Source organism: Zootoca vivipara, chromosome Z2, assembly GCF_965207765.1.
Source record: "Zootoca vivipara chromosome Z2, rZooViv2.hap1.1, whole genome shotgun sequence".
Taxonomy (NCBI): domain Eukaryota; kingdom Metazoa; phylum Chordata; class Lepidosauria; order Squamata; family Lacertidae; genus Zootoca; species Zootoca vivipara.
In genome coordinates, this window is record NC_142585.1 from 26057010 (window position 1) to 26074933 (window position 17924).

The window sequence follows — 17924 nt, forward strand, 5'->3', positions numbered from 1 at the left end:
ACAAACATAAAGTCTAACTTTAGTTTACTGCTGAATCAGAACAAATGGTGATCCACAGAAAACTCAATTGGCATTTGTTACAATTCGGTGATAAGCAGTAGGTTTCCCCAGGGTAAATAAAGACCCTCTTGGGCCCATGACTAAAAATCAGAGGGCAAGCAGAAGAGAACATGGGGCAAGCGGAAGTGTGGATGAACCCAACGAGGGAACCAGTGATAAGCCTTGTCAAGTCACTGACAAGCCTCTGTATGTGGAGCTAACCTCCCTCCCTACGTCTTAACTCTCTCTCTATTGCCTGCCCTATTGTGAATTGCAGATTGTAATCCCCTCGGGGACAGGGGCGTTTCTTTTTGTTATTACTTGGTCAACCTTTATTTATTTGGTTTATTTGGTCTGAAGCACTTTCATCCCACTCTTAGCCAAAAGGTAAAGGTAAAGGGACCCCTGACCATTAGGTCCAGTTGCGAACAACTCTGGGGTTACGGCGCTCATCTCGCTTTACTGGCCGAGGGAGCCGACGTTTGTCCGCAGACAGCTTCCGGGTCATGAGGCCAGCATGACTAAGCCGCTTCTGGTGAACCAGAGCAGCACATGGAAACACTGTTTACCTTCCCACTGTAGCGGTACCTATTTATCTACTTGCACTTTGACGTGCTTTTGAACTGCTAGGTGGGCAGGAACTGGAACTGAGCAACAGGAGCTCACCCCGTCACAGGGATTCGAACCGCCAACCTTCTGATTGGCAAGCCCTAGGATCTGTGGTTTAGACCACAGCGCCACCTGCGTCTTTTGTAAGATTTTGTAAGATTGTCTTACAAATGTCAAGGAAGTTTATTGATGGGTCTTTGTAACTAACAAGTGGGACCTTCAACAAAATGCTGCAGCATGAAGTGCTCTGGTTTGGGGGGGAGGGCGGTGCCAGCCCGCCAGCCAGCTATGCTGTCTTCCTGGGTGTCTCTTGCCACCAAGAGCCAATTCTGTGGCCACTGAGCATGCTCAGTCTGCATTAAGCTGTTTCTCCCCCCACATGTTTAGGATTTTTTTCCCCAGGGAATATTTTTGTACTTTTGCAAGCCTTTGGGTACCCTTTGTCCCGTTCGCATCTCAATCTTTTGTGTGGGTGGTGCTGTTTTGACTGCCTAAGGACTGGAACACAGATAACTGCATTCACTGTCTGTATAGATGATTAACAATTATTTCTTCCTCTGGTTTATTTCCTTTGGCATGAATATGGTATGCAGGCAGAAGCACAACAGTTTGCATGCTAGCATGTGTTCCTGCAATAAGGGGCAATAGCCCCAGATTCTTAACAAGCCAACAGCTTTAATTGTTAATATTGACGTCAAAACTGTTGAAATCAAGGAAACTGAAGGTTGTGCTGACTTTCTTAATTTACCACAACATAGCAGGCTTGCCTTTTTAGTTTGGCAAGTCCTGCTTCTCAGCCTCTGACAGCATCCTGAGACAGAGATATGGACCACCTGGAACACTTCTTGGTGAAAGATTGAAAATTGTGGTAAAAGCTGATTTCTGCATGCTAGCTTGATGTTCTAAAGCACAGGAGAGGGGCCACTGTAAAAATGGGCAATTGCATAAAATAAATAGAGCTGCCTGAAGACTGGGGAAAGGTCCCTTGTAGCTGCTGATGTGTTGCGTCTCTGCCTTAAATCATAGCTGCCAAGTACCCCGTATTTCCCGGGAAACCCCTGTTTTTACTTACTGTTTACCAGAGGTCTCCCGTTCCAGCTCCTCTCCCGTTAATTTCCCTTTTTTCACCCCTGTCGGCAGCCATTTTTCTGGTGCTGCTTTGCCCATCTATGAGCACCAGAAAATGGCTGGTGCCGGCGCCGGAAGTCGCGTCTACGCATGTCCGGAAGTGCGTAAACGCAAGTTCCGGTGTCGCTTTGCCCATCTATGGACACTGAAAATGGCCGACACCGACACTGGAAGTTGCATCTACACACTTCCACCAGCGCCGGCCATTTTCAGTGCCCATAGATGGGCAAAGCGCCACCGGAAGTTGCGTCTACGTAACTTCTGGTGTCGCGCAACTGCCGATCCCGGATTTCTCCGCCGGGTACTTGGCAGCTATGCTTAAATACAGTATTATTTGAAACCCAAAACCTACATGTGTGTGTGGGGGGGGGAGAGAGAGAGAGAGAGAGAGAGAGAGAGCACAATAGGTAGGGAAAGCAGAATCAACTAGCTATGATGGCTACGCTCTATCTCCACTGTATCTGCATACTGGTTGCTGGGGGTTGCAGGTGAGGAGAGTGCTGTTGTGCTTGGGTCCTGCTTATGAGTTTCCCACAGGCATCTGGTTGGCCACTGTGAAAACAGGATGCTAGACTTAGATGGGCCTTTGTCCTGATCCAACAGGCCTCTACTTACGTTCTTAAGACTGAACACCAGAGAGTCATGAGCCAGACTGATAATATAAGAAGGCTTTTGCTAGATCAGAGCAATGGTTCAGGGTCATTTCCCAAGGAAACAGAAGTCTGGGGAGGGGGAGTGATTGGGTGCAAAGACGTTTATTAGGGAAGCTGGGATATTGCAATAAATGTGAGTGAAGCTTGAAGTATTGAATGGCATAGAATGGTATATTTTTGCGGAGATTCTGCCACTCCTTTCTACACTGGAGCAATTCCTACCAAAGGTCCATCTGATGCAGCATTCTTATTCCAAACAACGGAAACCCTTCAAGATATACATGGAGAACAATTTTCCTTTTCACCAGTATCCATAGTATGCTGTCTCTTACCATGGAAGCTCTGTTACATGATCACAGCTTATTTGCCCCCAGCTTTCTTGGTTCTTTTCTCCCTTCACCTCTGCAAAATTTGTAAGAAGTTTCTAACACAATATTATACATGCCTGTTCAGAAGTAAGCCCCTCCGAATTCTATGAAACTAACTGCTAGGTAAGTGGGTACAGGACTGAAGCCTAAATGTTAAGCGTTTTAGATTAACTTGTCTTGGTTTTGAAGGAAGAATGGCACTTTGTATTGGTTCTGACACAGAGCTTGAAGCATCTTTGCAAAGTAAAATAAGAGCGCTCCTTTCAAGACCTTGGGAAACAATGACATCATAGGCAAATTGGGCCAGAAACCATTAATAGAGGTCTTTGTAGACTAAAATCCCCTGGGAGGGCTAGTTTAGCAAACTGACTTTGTTTACAAATGGAAACAGTAACCCATACAGTTGACTTGCTCACTGGGAGCTACTGAAATGTTCCATAGGCAATCAGTCATATAATTTATTGCATTGATGAAAGGTCGTCCTAATCTCCTCAAGCGGCAAAGATTTCTATAAAGACTAAAGTGATTTTAAAAGGACCAAAATTATATATAATCATGTTCAAAAGAAGAAGTGCTATACTGTATATCCTTTTTCATCTAAGACTTCCAGTAACTTTAGCAAATTGAACAGTTCTGTATGGGTTCATCCACATTTCTGCGTGTGCCGTGCCTAGGAAGCATGGGGCTGGCAGGGTTTCCACTTGACCCACACTTTCTTGGCATGGGTCCAAATGGTTTCCTCCTTGCCCCACTCCTTTCCAAGGGAAAACCTACTCTTTAACAAATAGATCAGAGCAATTGGCAATCCAGGGAAAACCCAAATTGCCATTTTCTCCGATTGAGCACCAAAGAGCAGTTTTCCCCGGCGGAGAGCAGCGGAACAAGAGGAATTGTGGATATGTGTTATGTACACATCTATAGCTAAAGGAAATTGCACATATCAGGGGCTCTTTAAATTCTCTTTGTATTATTAGGAGGTCAAGAAATGTGCTATTTCCTGGCAGACATAGGTGTATACATTAAATACATGTAAAAAGCACATTGTGAGGGTTTGGTGATCTCTTAATATCAATGATCTCAGAGGGTGAATGCTCTCTTTGGCAGATTGAAATGGTTTTATAGGTGGTCTAAAGATACAAGGACACTAATGAGATTACAGTGGCCATTGGCACATAGCTCAGCTAATGTTCTTTGAGGAAAGTATAAATACTTTCGTGGGTGACAAAGCTAAATATTGTGTGCCAGGTCTGCAGACATCTCATTTGCAAACTGCAATTGTTATATGGCTATTATAATGGGGGGTAGTAGGGGAGGGGGACATGTCATGCTCTTCCTGGGGTAGTTTGTCCACCTTTGGTCCCCACCTTGCACTCAGCTCTCATCTGTGGCTCCTAGAAGCTGTTGGCATGTGACAGCAGCTATACCAAGGAACAACTTCGACTCGCCAGCTAAACCTATCAAACCCTCGGTTAGATGTTTTGGACTACAACTTCTGCCAGTCCCAACCAGCATGACCGGTGGTCAGGTATTTTGAAAACTGTAGGCCAGAAATATCTGGAGGCACCATGTTGGGAAAGGCTAGAATATGCACCATATTATACATGGTTTGCACACTGAAAATGCATTGCCAGCTGTTCTGTTCCTATTTGCAAGATGTGGAGCAACAGGCTTATTTTTTATTTATTTTATTTCATAGAATTTATACATTGCTTGATTTAAAAACAAACCTCAAAGCTGTTTACAAAAAAGATAAATTTTAATTCTGATAAGTTAATTGCTTTATCAACAATAATTTGAGACTATCAGAAAGTTAAAATAACAATAAACTGAAAACAAATTAAACCTTGCATTGACTTTCTAAATATCGGTGTGGAGTGCATTAAAAAAACCTCTCCCTCATCCCTACTCTTAGCCACTTCCCCTTCCAGAAATGGCACAATTACCTCATAAAAAAAAGAGAAACCAAAGATGCTCTGTGAAGAGAAACTTGTAGGTGGATGCAGCAAAGAAATCTTAGACAGGATTTCTACCTTCTCTATTGAATGTCAACATCAAGTGGTTGACTATGTATTTTTAGTGAACCACTGAGTTTATTGATCTGTTAATTGCTTTGGTTCAGGAGTAGGGACCCTCAGAACCAGGCGCCAAATGTATCCCTTCAGACCTCTCCACCTGGTCCTTGACATTCCCTGCCCCCAAAGCCAGGCCACCACCACCAGCCTTTCTCCTCACCCTCTATGAGTAATTTTACCTGGCAGCACAGTATGCTTGAACTTTAATAATCCTTCTTGCTTCACCTGGATGGAGAGGTGCATGTAGAAACATCTGAATTTCCCGTGGCTGGTATGTGGCTACAGTGGTAAGACTTGCATCTGTTGCTCCACTTACTTTTGTCCTTGACCATGCCAACCATTGGCATGTGGCCCCAGGGGGCTTGACCACAAGGGAATGTGGCCAGGGCCGGCTCTAGGTAGAGCCCCGGTGGTGCGGGGTGCTAGGGCGCCGGGCTGGTATGCGGGGCGCTGCGCGGCAAAGCCGCGTGGAAGCCGTGCTACACCCTGCGAGGGCGGGGGTACCAGAGCGATCTCCACCCCTCAGCGCCAGGGCGTCCGACCTGCTCGAGAAAGCCTCCCTACTTCTCATGGTAGGTCATTAGATTTTATTTACTAAACTTTTGAGAGTGGGAGAGAAGTTACTATAAGGTAGGAGTAGTGAAACTTTGGCCCTTTAGGCTAGGCATCCCCAAACTGCAGCCCTCCAGATGTTTTAGCCTACAACTCCCATGATCCCTAGCTAACAGGACCAGTGGCCAGGAAAGATGGGAATTGTAGTCCAAAACATCTGGTGGGCCGAAGTTTGGGGATGCCTGCTTTAGGCTGTTGAACTACAACTCCCACCAGGCTGAGCAAGCATTGCTAATGGCTGGGGCTGGTGGGAACTGCGGTTCAGCAACTTTGGGAGGGGTCAAAAGTTTCCCACACTTCCTCCAAGGGTTAATATGACCTGCAGGAAAGAGGCTTGGGGTGGGTTACGGTAGAGAGAATTTTCACATCAGTGAAGATTGTTTCTGCCAGAATGTTGTGCGTGGTATGTGGCTTGCTTCTTAGGGATCATGGGGTTATGCAATTATGTCTTTGCTTGCTTGTTCATTCATTGCACTTATATCTCCCCTTTCCTCCAAAGAGCACAAGGTGTACGTGGTTCTCTTCCTCCCCATTTTATCCTTTCAACAACCCAGTTAGGCTGACGCAGTGAGCTTGATGGCCAAGTGAATCATTTCTATTCATAAAAATATTTATATTACTCCGTAGCATAAAAAATATCAAAGTGGTTTACAACAATATCTATGTACAATAAAAACAAACAATTAAAAATAAAATAAAACCAGAGCTAATCAACGAATTATCACAGAAATATGTTTCATTTAATTGTCTGCATAAGCTTAGTTGCACAGAAAAGTTTTAACCAGGCATTTAAAGGGTAAAACAAGAAGGCACCTCTGAAATCTCTATTATTGGATAATTATCTTCAGAATGTCTAATTACTGAAACCTTTGGCATAATTAAAATCATACTGAGATGTGTGTTTAATGTGACTGCATAAGGGCAAAACTAGTTCTGGATGTGACTCTCCAAATCTCTCAACCTGGGCCTTGTGATTCTTTCCTAGTTGCACCCACTCACTGGCGCTGCTACACATGCAAAATCCTTACATGCAGCTGGTACATGTGATTGTCCAAATTGACCACCAAATATATTGGAGAAATATTTAACCCACTCAGAGGCAAGAATTGAGGTTTCCTGTGATGATCTCACTTCATTCAAGCCCTGGGCCACCAGTTCCCAGTATTTGTCTTCCCTCTGTTCTGTTACTGCTAGTCCCAATTTGTGCCACTTGATTTTCGTATATTCAGCTTGTATATTCAGTATATTTCTTGTTTTTGAACAGATTATTGTATTCCAGCCTACATTTGGTGAAACTTTCCATGGATTCCTCTGATGGATTCTTACGAGAATCCCTAATTAGTCTTAGTCAGAACTTTCTTAACCACTTTGCATTGACCATCAAACCAGCCAAGGTGCGTTGATTGTGTGTAGTTATTAATTATAGAAGTTATCAAATAGAACTTGAGTTGTGTGAGAATCTGCTGGAAGAAGACATCAACAAGATCTGGAGGTTTGTTCAAAAAAGGTTGACATAAACTCCTCAGATTATTACTACAGTATATAGTGTCTCATGAATATTGCTGCTCAATCTGTGAGACAATTTTTCACACCATTTATTTCTCCGTTGACTCTTGATTCGGTTGTAGGTATGCATTCTATTAGAGGACCTAAAGGGTCACTGATATTGGAAAGGGGTTGCTTCTGTTCGTTCTGACACTTCAAAAGTGTTCACAAAAGCAAATATAGTCATATCTCTGAAGAAGTGTGCATGCACACGAAAGCTCATACCTATGACAAACTTAGTTGGTCTCTAAGGTGCTACTGGAAGGATTTTTTATTTTTATTTTGACTGCGTCAGACCAACACGGCTACCTACCTGTAACTAGTCATACCTCGGTTTAAGTACGCTTCGGTTTGAGTACTTTCAGTTTAAGTACTGTACTCCGCGGACCCACCTGGACCGGATTAATCCACTTTCCATTACTTTCAATGGGAAAGTTTGCTTCAGGTTAAGTACGCTTCAGTTTAAGTACTCCGCAGACCGTCTGGAACGGATTAATCCACTTTCCATTACTTTCAATGGGAAAGTTCGCTTCAGGTTAAGTACAGACTTCCGGAACCAATTGTGTACTTAAACCGAGGTACCACTGTAATGGAGACACTACAATGTGATCAATATCACTTCCACCATATTTCATAGAATTGTAGAGTTGGAAGGGACCACAAGTGTTGTTTAATCCAATCCCCAGCAATGCAAGAATCTTTTCCCCCAACATGGGACTTTAACCCACAATTTTGAGATTAAGAGCCTCATGCTCTACTGACTGAGCAATCCCTATTTGTTGTCTTAGAAATGGCTTCAGGACTCCCATGAAGGATATATAAATCATGTTGGAATACAAATTCCAACAGTCTCAGGCCCTGTGCATTATATTTCTTGCCCAAAGTAAAAATGAGAGGTTAGAAATATATATTCAAAGTCTAAGCCTAAAGGTAGCAAGAGACCCTACGCAGTTCCTCCAATTTGGGCATTAAAATCCCCACACAGTGTGAATGCTGTGGGGAATTTATGATTGATCTGTTCCAGTAGGAATGTTAAATATGACCAAATCATGGTGGTCAGTGGGGGATTATTAGTAGGGGGGGGGGAGTAGGTGTTTATACAGAAGAGTAAGGTTCTTACTTCAGTTTTGTTTTGATGTGGCAAAATAAATTTTGAATCCCAAAATGTGCTTCCCAAACCCTCCCTGTCAAATCAAGTGACATAAACGAAGTCAAGCCCCCACTTCTCCAGCCCTTTCAAAATTTCGGAACAGCTGGCTGGCTGAAAGCTATAGCCCCGTAAGTGGCAGCAGGATGTTGGTGGTGAAGCTTGAGACCAAGTCTCTTCCAGACATATTTTTATAGCAAGGGTGCCAGAGTCTGTTACTGATTAGCAGAAATTAATGTAGGGTAGGGTAGAATGTAGATAATATTTGGAGTATTGGAGGGAAGAAAATACAAGCTAAGCTTCCATTCCAGGCCAAGGCCTCACCTGTGATGGGAGACATTACCATGACAAAAGGTATTGGTGGCCTAGTCCAGATAAATCATGGGGCCTGCGCAAAAGAGTTGCCATGCTTAGTGTGGGTTTAGGATTGAAAACAGGGGAAGGGACAGGCTGTGCCCACAAGAAAAGTGTTCCTTTTAAAACTAGGCTTGTGATAGCAGATGGATGGGGAGGGGTTGTTTGGAGCAGGGGTTTCTGGGAACAAGAAAGGGCTGCAGCTGTGAGAGCTGGCAGGGAAGCAGGAACAAAGGGGTAGTGGTGCTTTAGGGTGGCTTTTGTCTGCAGAGCTGGGCTGCTGCGAGGAACAAGCTGCGTTTGAGTTCTCAGTGCTGTAAGGTCTGCACCCGTTCCATCTAAACTGAAGAGTAAATATGTGCAATTTCTTAAAAGGCACTATCACCTCTGTCATGCTGGGGTTCTCAGTGGAAACACGGCACCTGTAACCCCTTGGGACCTTGTCACTGCTCAGCAGAGATTGCAGGTGGAGCTCAGTCTTAGTTGAAACCCTCCCAACGTTTTGTGAGGAAAAATTCCGGCCACACCCACACTGACCTCTTCCTTGCTTGCCTGCCTGCTCACCCATCCTCCCCTCCCCTCTCTTACCTTTGCTGCCTTCAGCCTCCTTATCCATCTTTTTATTATTCCCAACCTGCCAGGTTCCTGGAAAGAATGTAAAGACATTTCTAGATGTTTTCTAGTCAGTTGTGATATATTAAAAGGAGAGCTAAAGGTATCATAATTTGCTTTTCTATAATTGCCCTTAGGCCTGGGTGTACTCCTTAATGAAATAATCCCTTGGAAGTTTCATACAGAGACAGGAAAAGTCAAAGCACAGAAGACCATAGGGGCATTGATAAAGGTCTGTTACAAAAAGGGAGGAAAGTGCTTGCTCAAATGCTCTATGGTGTTGAAATCTCAGTCTCTGATTAATGTTTTGGAAACTGTGCAGAATAATTTTGTTCAGAAGCTTATGCTCACTACCGTCAGGAATATCAGCAGCTCTTCTTCATACAGAATCTGAACGGCCAACAATTAAGGCAAGAGTGGACTGCACTCAGTTAAAGTATATTTTAACAATTGCGGCTATGCATATTGAGTGTTTCCAGCGCTGTGCTATATGGAATTTGGTAATAACCAACTCTGGAAAACAGTGTGTTGAGATGTTTTAGACTATTTATATAGAGACCCCAAAGATCGCTTTCTGAAACCTCTGTTCACACAAGCAAGCAGGTACACCCTGGCAGAAACAGTGCAGTTTCTTTTGAGTGACAATAATAACTTGGTCACATTCAGAGTGGCCTTCTGTGTACTGGCTGGAAAAAAAAGGAAGGAAGGAAAGAAGGAAGCAAAGGGAAAAGAAAAAGGATCAGGAAAAGGAAGTTAGCTAAAATATCTATAAATTGCTGTGATGATTCGGAGGTTTAATTTGCAACCATACATCCAAAATATGAGCCAACATCCATGTATGATCGGTATTGTTTTATTGGTAATGTTGCTCTGGGTTCGTCATGACCTTTGGCTAGAATAATAAGCTCATACTGAATTGAATTGAGTCTTGCTTCGACTGGAATGTGTCCTTGAATGCTGATAATGATTCTTGTTTGCCTTCTTGAGCAGCCAGAAGAAGAGAAAGTGCTTGCTGTTACAGCCTCATCTGCAGAGTTCTGCTGCTCAGAACGGTTACGGTTGGGTTTGTCAGTGGTGCGGCATCAAGGGTACCTGGTGTGGGATTAAAATCAGATTTCTCCAAGCTTCTTCCAACTTTTTTGTTTTTCCTGGCCCTACTTGGTCACTTATCCTTCTTGCTCTCACCACCAAAACCTCTTTCTTCCTTTCTTACCAGGAGGTTGTGAGGGCTGCTGAAGATGTCAGATAGTCTGGATGCTGAAGAGAAACCTCCAGCCCCTCCACTGAGAATGAACAGCAACAACCGCGATTCTTCAGCAGTGAACCACGGCTCCAAACCTCTCCCCATGGCTCCAGAAGAGAAGAACAAGAAAGCTCGGCTCCGTTCCATCTTTCCAGGAGGGGATAAAAGTAATGTATCAGCAATGCAAAGGGCTTCCAGCCCTCTCCTATTCTGTTGTTTTCATGTCTGCTTTTCTTGATTGTTCAGCTACATTGCTTCTAAAAGGGGCAATTAAAATTGCCAGAGACTTATGGGTCTCTAATGCTGTTGTTTCGAAAGAGGTGCTGTTTAATTTTTGCTGGAATTGTTTGGTGCATGCAAATTTAGAGTTAGAAGAAGAGGTCTGGGTTTCAAATAGCCTCTTCATTTGTCTTTCTTGGAACTGAGCACATAGGGAGCTGATGGCTCATAGTAACTATCTTTGCAGTGAAATCCTTCTTGCCATCAGAAAATAGGGTGTTGGCTATGGTGGGATATAGGAAAGCCCAGGCTAGATCATAGAATTGGAAGAGACTGCAACCCCCTGCAATGCAAGGCAAGGGTTTTCTATGCTGTTGTATTCAGCTATAGGAATCTGCTCTTCTCTGAAGTGCAACAGGCACAAACTTTAATTGTGTTTTGATGCCAGTCTTAAGATCTATCTTTTTCATCAAGCATTTGTTGATTGATAGCTTTTAGTAATATATTGGCTATGCTTTTCTTCTGTGATTTGTTGTAATGATGTTTTGAGTTACTGTTGTTTTAATTAATTTATTGGTGTAATTATTATTTATACCCACCTTTACTCCATGAAGCTCAAGGAGGCCCTCATGGCTTCTCCCCTACCTTCTTCACCCCCACAACAAACCTGTGAGACAGGTGTGTTGGTCCTTTTATGCTGGTAATGTTTGGTCTGAGGGGAAGTGCCTCTACAGGGTTTCCTATTGTCTGGAAACTTTTTAGCTGGAAATTCTGGTGTTTGAACATGGAACCTTCTGTATGCAAAGTACCGTATATGTTTTTCTACTGAGCTACAGTCTCTCCTCATGAGGTTGCCTCTCCATAATTTGATGAAGAAAGGACTCTTGCAGGATGAGGCCCCTATTCCCCTCACAGGCCTACAATTCTTAGATTTCCTGAGGAAGCTGGATTAATTGTTAAACTGTTTTGGGAATTGTGGCTCTGTAAGCGGTCTTCTAATGACCTTCAGCAGTTTAACAAACTGCAGTTCTCAGGATTCTTTGGGGGAAGCAATGGCTGTTGAATGTGGGGTGATGTCGCTTTAAAGTGTAGTTCAGAGGGAGCCTCAATTGAGAAGAGGTGTGTGCCAGTTTCCCTTATTGAAGCATGAGCACTTAATTGATATCTAAAGGGAAGCAGTGGCCAGTTCCCTCTTATATTATGTAACAACATTTCACTACCCATTTATATAAATTTGACTGTTCTTTTAAACTTTACTCGATGACCCTTTAAACCAGGCATCCCCAAACTGTGGCCCTCCAGATGTTTTGGCCTACAACTCCCATGATCCCTAGCAAACAGGACCACTGGTCAGGGAAGATGGGAATTGTAGTCCAAAACATCTGGAGGGCCAAAGTTTGGGGATGCCTGCTTTAAACCTAATTTCTGCCACAATGGCTGGAGAGTAATGAGAGGCCAAGACCATTTTGTTATCTGCTGTTCAGTGATGCACACCGAAAAAATAGGACAACTTGTTGCAGGCCATCTCTTAGCTGAAAATTAAAGTGTGAACACATTACAGTCATACCTCGGGTTACGAACACCTCGGTTTGCGAACAGTTCGGGTTACGAACTGCGCAAACCCGGAAGTGTTTTCGCCGCGCGTGCGTGCGCAGAAGCGGTGCGCGCGCATGCGCAAAATGGCGCTTCGGGTCGTGTTCGGTTTACGAACTATTCGGGTTACGAACTGCGTTCGTAACCCGAGGTATTACTGTATAGATCTTCTTAAAAAGGGTTGGGAGACTGGGGAGAAGCATGGGGTCTGGAAGGAGTTGCTCTGGCATGCTGAGATGGTATATCGTTGCTGCCTCTAACAACTGCTGCAGGAAAACCATTTATCAATTGATATAACTGTTAAGGTTGGAATCCTGGGCAGAAATTGTGGCCAGATAATTGTTTAATAAGGGTTTAGCAATTACATTAATAAGAATGAATGCAACATTTGGGATTAGTTCATGCACAGTGTTTTTGAGTACACGTGAGCATTCCAGATTGCTCCTGGAGACCTTTGTATCTGCCATACACGGATTCAACCGTCAGGCCATTTATTCTTGGATATTGTCTGTTCTGACTGGCAGCAGCACGCCAGGAACTTAGGTGGGTGGTATCACCCTCCCAGGTGAGAAGAGGGGTGACCTAGATGTCTCTGTCTATAAATGACTATCATACTTTGAAAAGCTGGTATCCTTGGATAAAACTCGTCAGTTTTGTTGAGTTAATTCAACTAAGTAGTTTTCATAAATGTGCAATTAATTGTTACTGTTTTGAATCTTACTAGGTTATTATCTTCTTTAGTGGGTTGTGCAAACTGCTATTCTGAATTTTGCTTTTTATAAGGTAGGGCTGGGGTCACTGGGGATGAGTTTATGGAACCAAAGAGAGGGGCTGAAAAGGTTTGGGAACTACTGTCCTTCATGAAGCATGACTAAGTCTGGATCCAGCCCTGAGGAGGCTGCCTTAAAGAGAGTCCACTTAGCTTGGTCTTGTTGACAATGGCTATGGGTTGCAGCTCTTCAGAGGTTCACAGGAATCTATTCCAACCCTACCTGGAGTTGTTAGGGATTGAATCTCGGCCCTTTTGCACACAAAGCCTTGGGTTCTGCCACTGAGTACTGTCCCATCATCCAGCAGTTTTTTTAATGAACACCACAACAGTTAAGGGGAAAGAGCTGTAGCTCAGCTGTAGAGCACCTGCTTTATATTAAAAAGATCAATCCTTGGCATTTCCGGGTAAGGCTGGGAAGGATTCCTGTCTAAAATGTTGGAGAGTAGCTGCCATTCAGCATTAGGAGCCCAGGACTAGGTGGACTCTGGTGGTCTGATTCTGTACAGGCAACTCCCCATTTTACATGCATTCATACGCACATCACTCCGAACCTGGCAGTGACTCAAAAATGTCACGAAAAAGGGTGGAATGGGGTGGGGGTGGGGTGGAACGGGGTGTTTACAGGCTTTCTCAAAGACGTTTCAAATATATGTGATTTCACTTAAATGTGCAGTGCCTTGGAAGGTAACCACTGCATAAATTGGGAGTTGTCTGCATAAGGCATAAGTGGTATCCAATTAAATTCTACTTAAAGTAGACCCATTGAAATTAATGGACCTAGGTTAGCCATGTTGGTTAATTTCATGGTTCTCTTCTGAGCAAGACTAGCATTGGATACAATTGTCTTTGTGTTTACTTTCTTTCTACCTGAAGGAATTAGATGTTGCAAGGCTGCCTGGGGAGGGCTTTTGAGGAGTGGGTACTGTACATCTCTACTTCTTTAAAGGTGGTGGGTTCCACCCTGTTGTATAAAGGTATATTAACCACTCTCTGCATCACCCTGATTGCATGAGGGCTTTGTCTGAAGTCTTTAACAATTGTGCCTCAGTGAAGTCTACATTTCATTCACTCTTTTATGCAACAAAAAGGCTGCAAAGGAATTAAAGAGATGTCTATCAATACAAGCTTTAGTCAGCTACTCAACTAAGCTGTTGGTTAAATTTGCTTATTGGCAAAACCGGTATTTTGTTGTATCATATTGCCTCACAACTAAATGCAGAGATGGGGAACCTATGCACATCCCCCCACACCAATGTTGTTGGACCCCAGTTCCCATCAGCCACTGTAAAACAGGACAGTGGGGGAAGGTGAAGTTCAATGACACCTGGAAGGTCACAGGTTTTCTAGTCCTGAACTGATGCACAGGACTATTTCCAGTTTGTCATGGATTGGCTGGACACAGAGGGAGGCACCAATGGGGAAACTGACAGGGAAACCCCCAAGGATAGAAAGCTCAGAGCCCAGAGATTGGTGGTGGGATGATGATGAAGGGTCAGAGGGAGAAGTGTGAGAGGTGTTGGAAGTTGAAGAGGTAATAGGGTTTAGAGAGCAGGAAGAGTCTGTGGCAGAGAGAAGTCCAGAATCAGAAGCAAAGGTGGAAGCAGGAGCAGAGGGAGGCCACGAGGCAGGGATGAGTTAGGCTGGTGAAGAAGCCAGGGTGTCTCCCCCTTCTTGTCTCCCAGGACCAGAAGAGGTATGAAGCAGGAGGAGCAGAGAGAGGTGCACAGGTGCTTGGGAAGGACCCGGGGGAGGAGATTTAGGCAGCCTCCACCACTACCTCATAGGGGCAAGTTGTACCGAGAAGAATTGCTGTGCTCATTAGACGTGGCACTCTTGAGCTGACCTTGTTTCTTCTAATAAAGAGTTAACTTCACTTACTTCATGTGATATATTCCTGGCAATCGCTCCTGACAACCCCATGGAGGCTGTTCATACCTTTTGGGTTTAAATGATACGTTATCAAGTAATGCACATGCCTTTAGCTTACAGGAGCAGTGTTCTGTAAAGTTGCATTTTTGTGGACATTTACCAAAGCAAGCCCCCTAGAACTTAATTATGAACAAACATGAGTAGGATTGCACTGTTATGGTGCTGTTTCATTATCCAACTTGGATTTTGAAGTCAAGGGTCCTTCTGGATTAAATTCTATCCTTCCACTTTCCATATCTTGCTTTGAATAAGCCTGACTGTAAAATGCATAAAAAATAATTACGCAGGAAAATAAGTGCTTGTTAACATTTTACTTCTAGCCAATAAGAAGAAGGAGAAAGAACGTCCTGAAATCTCTCTCCCTTCAGACTTCGAGCACACGATCCATGTGGGGTTTGATGCAGTCACTGGGGAATTCACAGTAAGTCATCTTTTTGTCCTCTGTTTGCTTCATTGCAAACTTCCTTGGCTAAATTGGCTTTCTTTGCAGCCATTTGTTCTGTGCAGACCTCACTTGCGTGCAGAGTGAACATGTGTATGGGAGGTGGTGGAATCACACCTGCCAACCTTGCAAGGGTTGCTAATCACACTCACAGAGCTTACACACATCTTACTTTGGATGCAAATGAGCTCTAGTGACGGGAAACCTACAACCCTCCAAATGTTGCTGGGCTTCAAGTCCCATGATCCATGACCACTGGTTATGCTTTGTTGGGGCTGTTGAGAATTGAGAGCCCCAACAGCATCCAGAGGGCCACAGGTTCCCCACCCCTGCTCTATGCTGACATTATGCTAGATGCAGACAGAAATTGGGGGCTGCCAAGCATGATCCCACTCCCCTCCTGTGCACATTTGCTCTACATGCAAGTAATGTCTGCTTGGGTTATCCCCTTGCCCACACAGGAGGAAGGTAGCTAGATTTCCTTGGGTGACGCTTGTGTACTTTTGAGTATTCTACTGCAAACAATTGTTGCTTAATTCTCCCCACTCCATGGGTTGTTTGTTATGGACTGCAAACTATGGAAACTCTGGGGAAAGAGCTAAAGATGCTCTATGGATGTATTCTGTAGGATAGTTTTATTTATTTAGAAAATTTATAAACCAGTTGATCAAGGAGCTCTCCAAGTGGGCTATAAATGCAATTGTGCAAACAAAACCCAGCTAAAACCCAGAAACCAATTAAAAATGGATACACACACACACACACACACACACACACACACACACCATAATAATTAAAACACAAATAAATATTTTTTCACAACAAATATAGGTAACTAAATTATATACCTGGGTTGGCTCATAGAAACAAAGTTTTTCAGCCGGTGTCCCTAATGAGGGCACCAGCCCAATGTCAATGGGCAAAGGGTTCCATAGCATTTCAGGAGTAAATAACTCCTCATTTTAACACAGGCCTGTGGTCTCAACAGACAGCCTCTAGGTTTATATCCAACTCTCTTATGAGCTGGTGTAGAAACCACACATTTCATTTAGACTAGCACCCTGGTCAACATTTTGCCGCCTAACTGTGGCATATGACATAGATTGCCAACTTAAACATGCTGGCCAAACATGATGCAGGTAGAGAAGAGTTTGTGGCATTTCTGGACATGAGCAGAAAGGCCTATAGACCTATGCCTGCCCCTTCTATGCTGTGCTGCGGCTTGTTTTCCCGGTAGGTGCCTTCCAGGTGTTCTGAGAAACAAGATGTGAGCTTAAAAACTCATATATGGAGCTAGAAGAGGATTTGGTGCCATCACAATCCTCTCCTTATAATGGCTCTTCAGGGTAGGATTATTTCCCCTTTTCCCACGTGCTTCCTTTTCCTCTTAAGTATGCCTTCCTTGCTGTCCACTAATCAGTCATTCTTCCCCACAGAAGGAAAGAATTCTGCTAACACTCAGAATAGCATTGTGGGGTTGTTTAAATCTTGGCCTGGGATAGTAGGCTGCAGTTGTACCCGTTGATCCTCTGGCTTTTCGCCCTTCGCCTAAAGCACTTGAGAAGGACATGGGAGCCCAGAGATCTTTAAATTGTAGCTGGGCTGGAGCTTCACTTCATTATTGCACATTTCTCGAACATCCCAAGAAAGATACTTGATAAGGATTTAATGACGAGTGCTTGAGGAATTTGATTTCTGTGAATTCCGATGTGAGCTGACTTCATCCTCATCAAAAGGATTGATGTGTAGATTGCAACTACTTATCCTTCTGATTTTGCACTTTTCCAAAATCTGTGACATAGTTTTTCCATCAAAAAGCAAACCAACGAGCAAAACAAAACATGTTACAAAGGTGAATTTCAGCATAAAATTTGTTCAGAGATACATATATTGATGCAAAATGCATATTTTGTAATAATATATATTTCATGTTGAATATTTGTGTCTTTTTTTTAAAAAAAATCACAGATTAATGAATAAGCAGGGAGGAGAGGGGTTATGAATAAACGTGTGAAATTGATATGGAACAGAAATAGATTGTTCCAACCATCCCTAGATTTAATGCCTGATCTCTGTAGATGACCAACCCCCTTCTCCCATATAATTAATCTCCACCCCCATATAATTAATCTATCTTTCAAGAGATTTTTTTTTAAAAAAAACCCACACTTCAGATGTATTTCAAGATTCACTGGATTTGGGAAATACCTATTTTATCCATATCAAAACCTTGCCTCATTTTGAGCCTGTAGGAAATCTTAGTGATTGAAAATACTCTTTGTGAGTAGGTATTCTAGAAACATGGGGGTTGCAATGCTTTCTTCAGCTATTTATCCTCATATCTGAGTGATTATTCTCTTCCTTCCTTCCTTCAGGCATTTATTTTTTTTCTCACTAGACTAGGAGAAATGAAACTATTATTTTCTGATACCCTAAGGCGACATCCCCAGACTTCGGCCCTCCAGATGTTTTGGACTACAATTCCCATCATCCCCAGCCAATATGGCTGTGCAGGTTGGGCCTGATGGGAGATGTAGTCTAAAACATTGGAAGGCGCCAGGTTGGGCAAGGCTGCACTAAGGGATAT

General features: G+C 43.4%; 1 protein-coding gene across 2 annotated transcripts in view; it reads left to right on the top strand.

The window, feature by feature from the left end:
• Positions 1-17924, top strand: part of PAK3 (p21 (RAC1) activated kinase 3) — an 82026-nt gene that overhangs the window by 37159 nt on the left and 26943 nt on the right. For both annotated transcript variants that reach the window (XM_035113764.3, XM_035113763.3), the window contains exons 2-3: positions 10356-10549; positions 15216-15316. In XM_035113764.3, the coding sequence (XP_034969655.1) occupies positions 10378-10549; positions 15216-15316 (273 nt within the window). In that variant the 5' untranslated portion in view covers positions 10356-10377. The remainder of the gene's footprint in view (positions 1-10355; positions 10550-15215; positions 15317-17924) is intronic.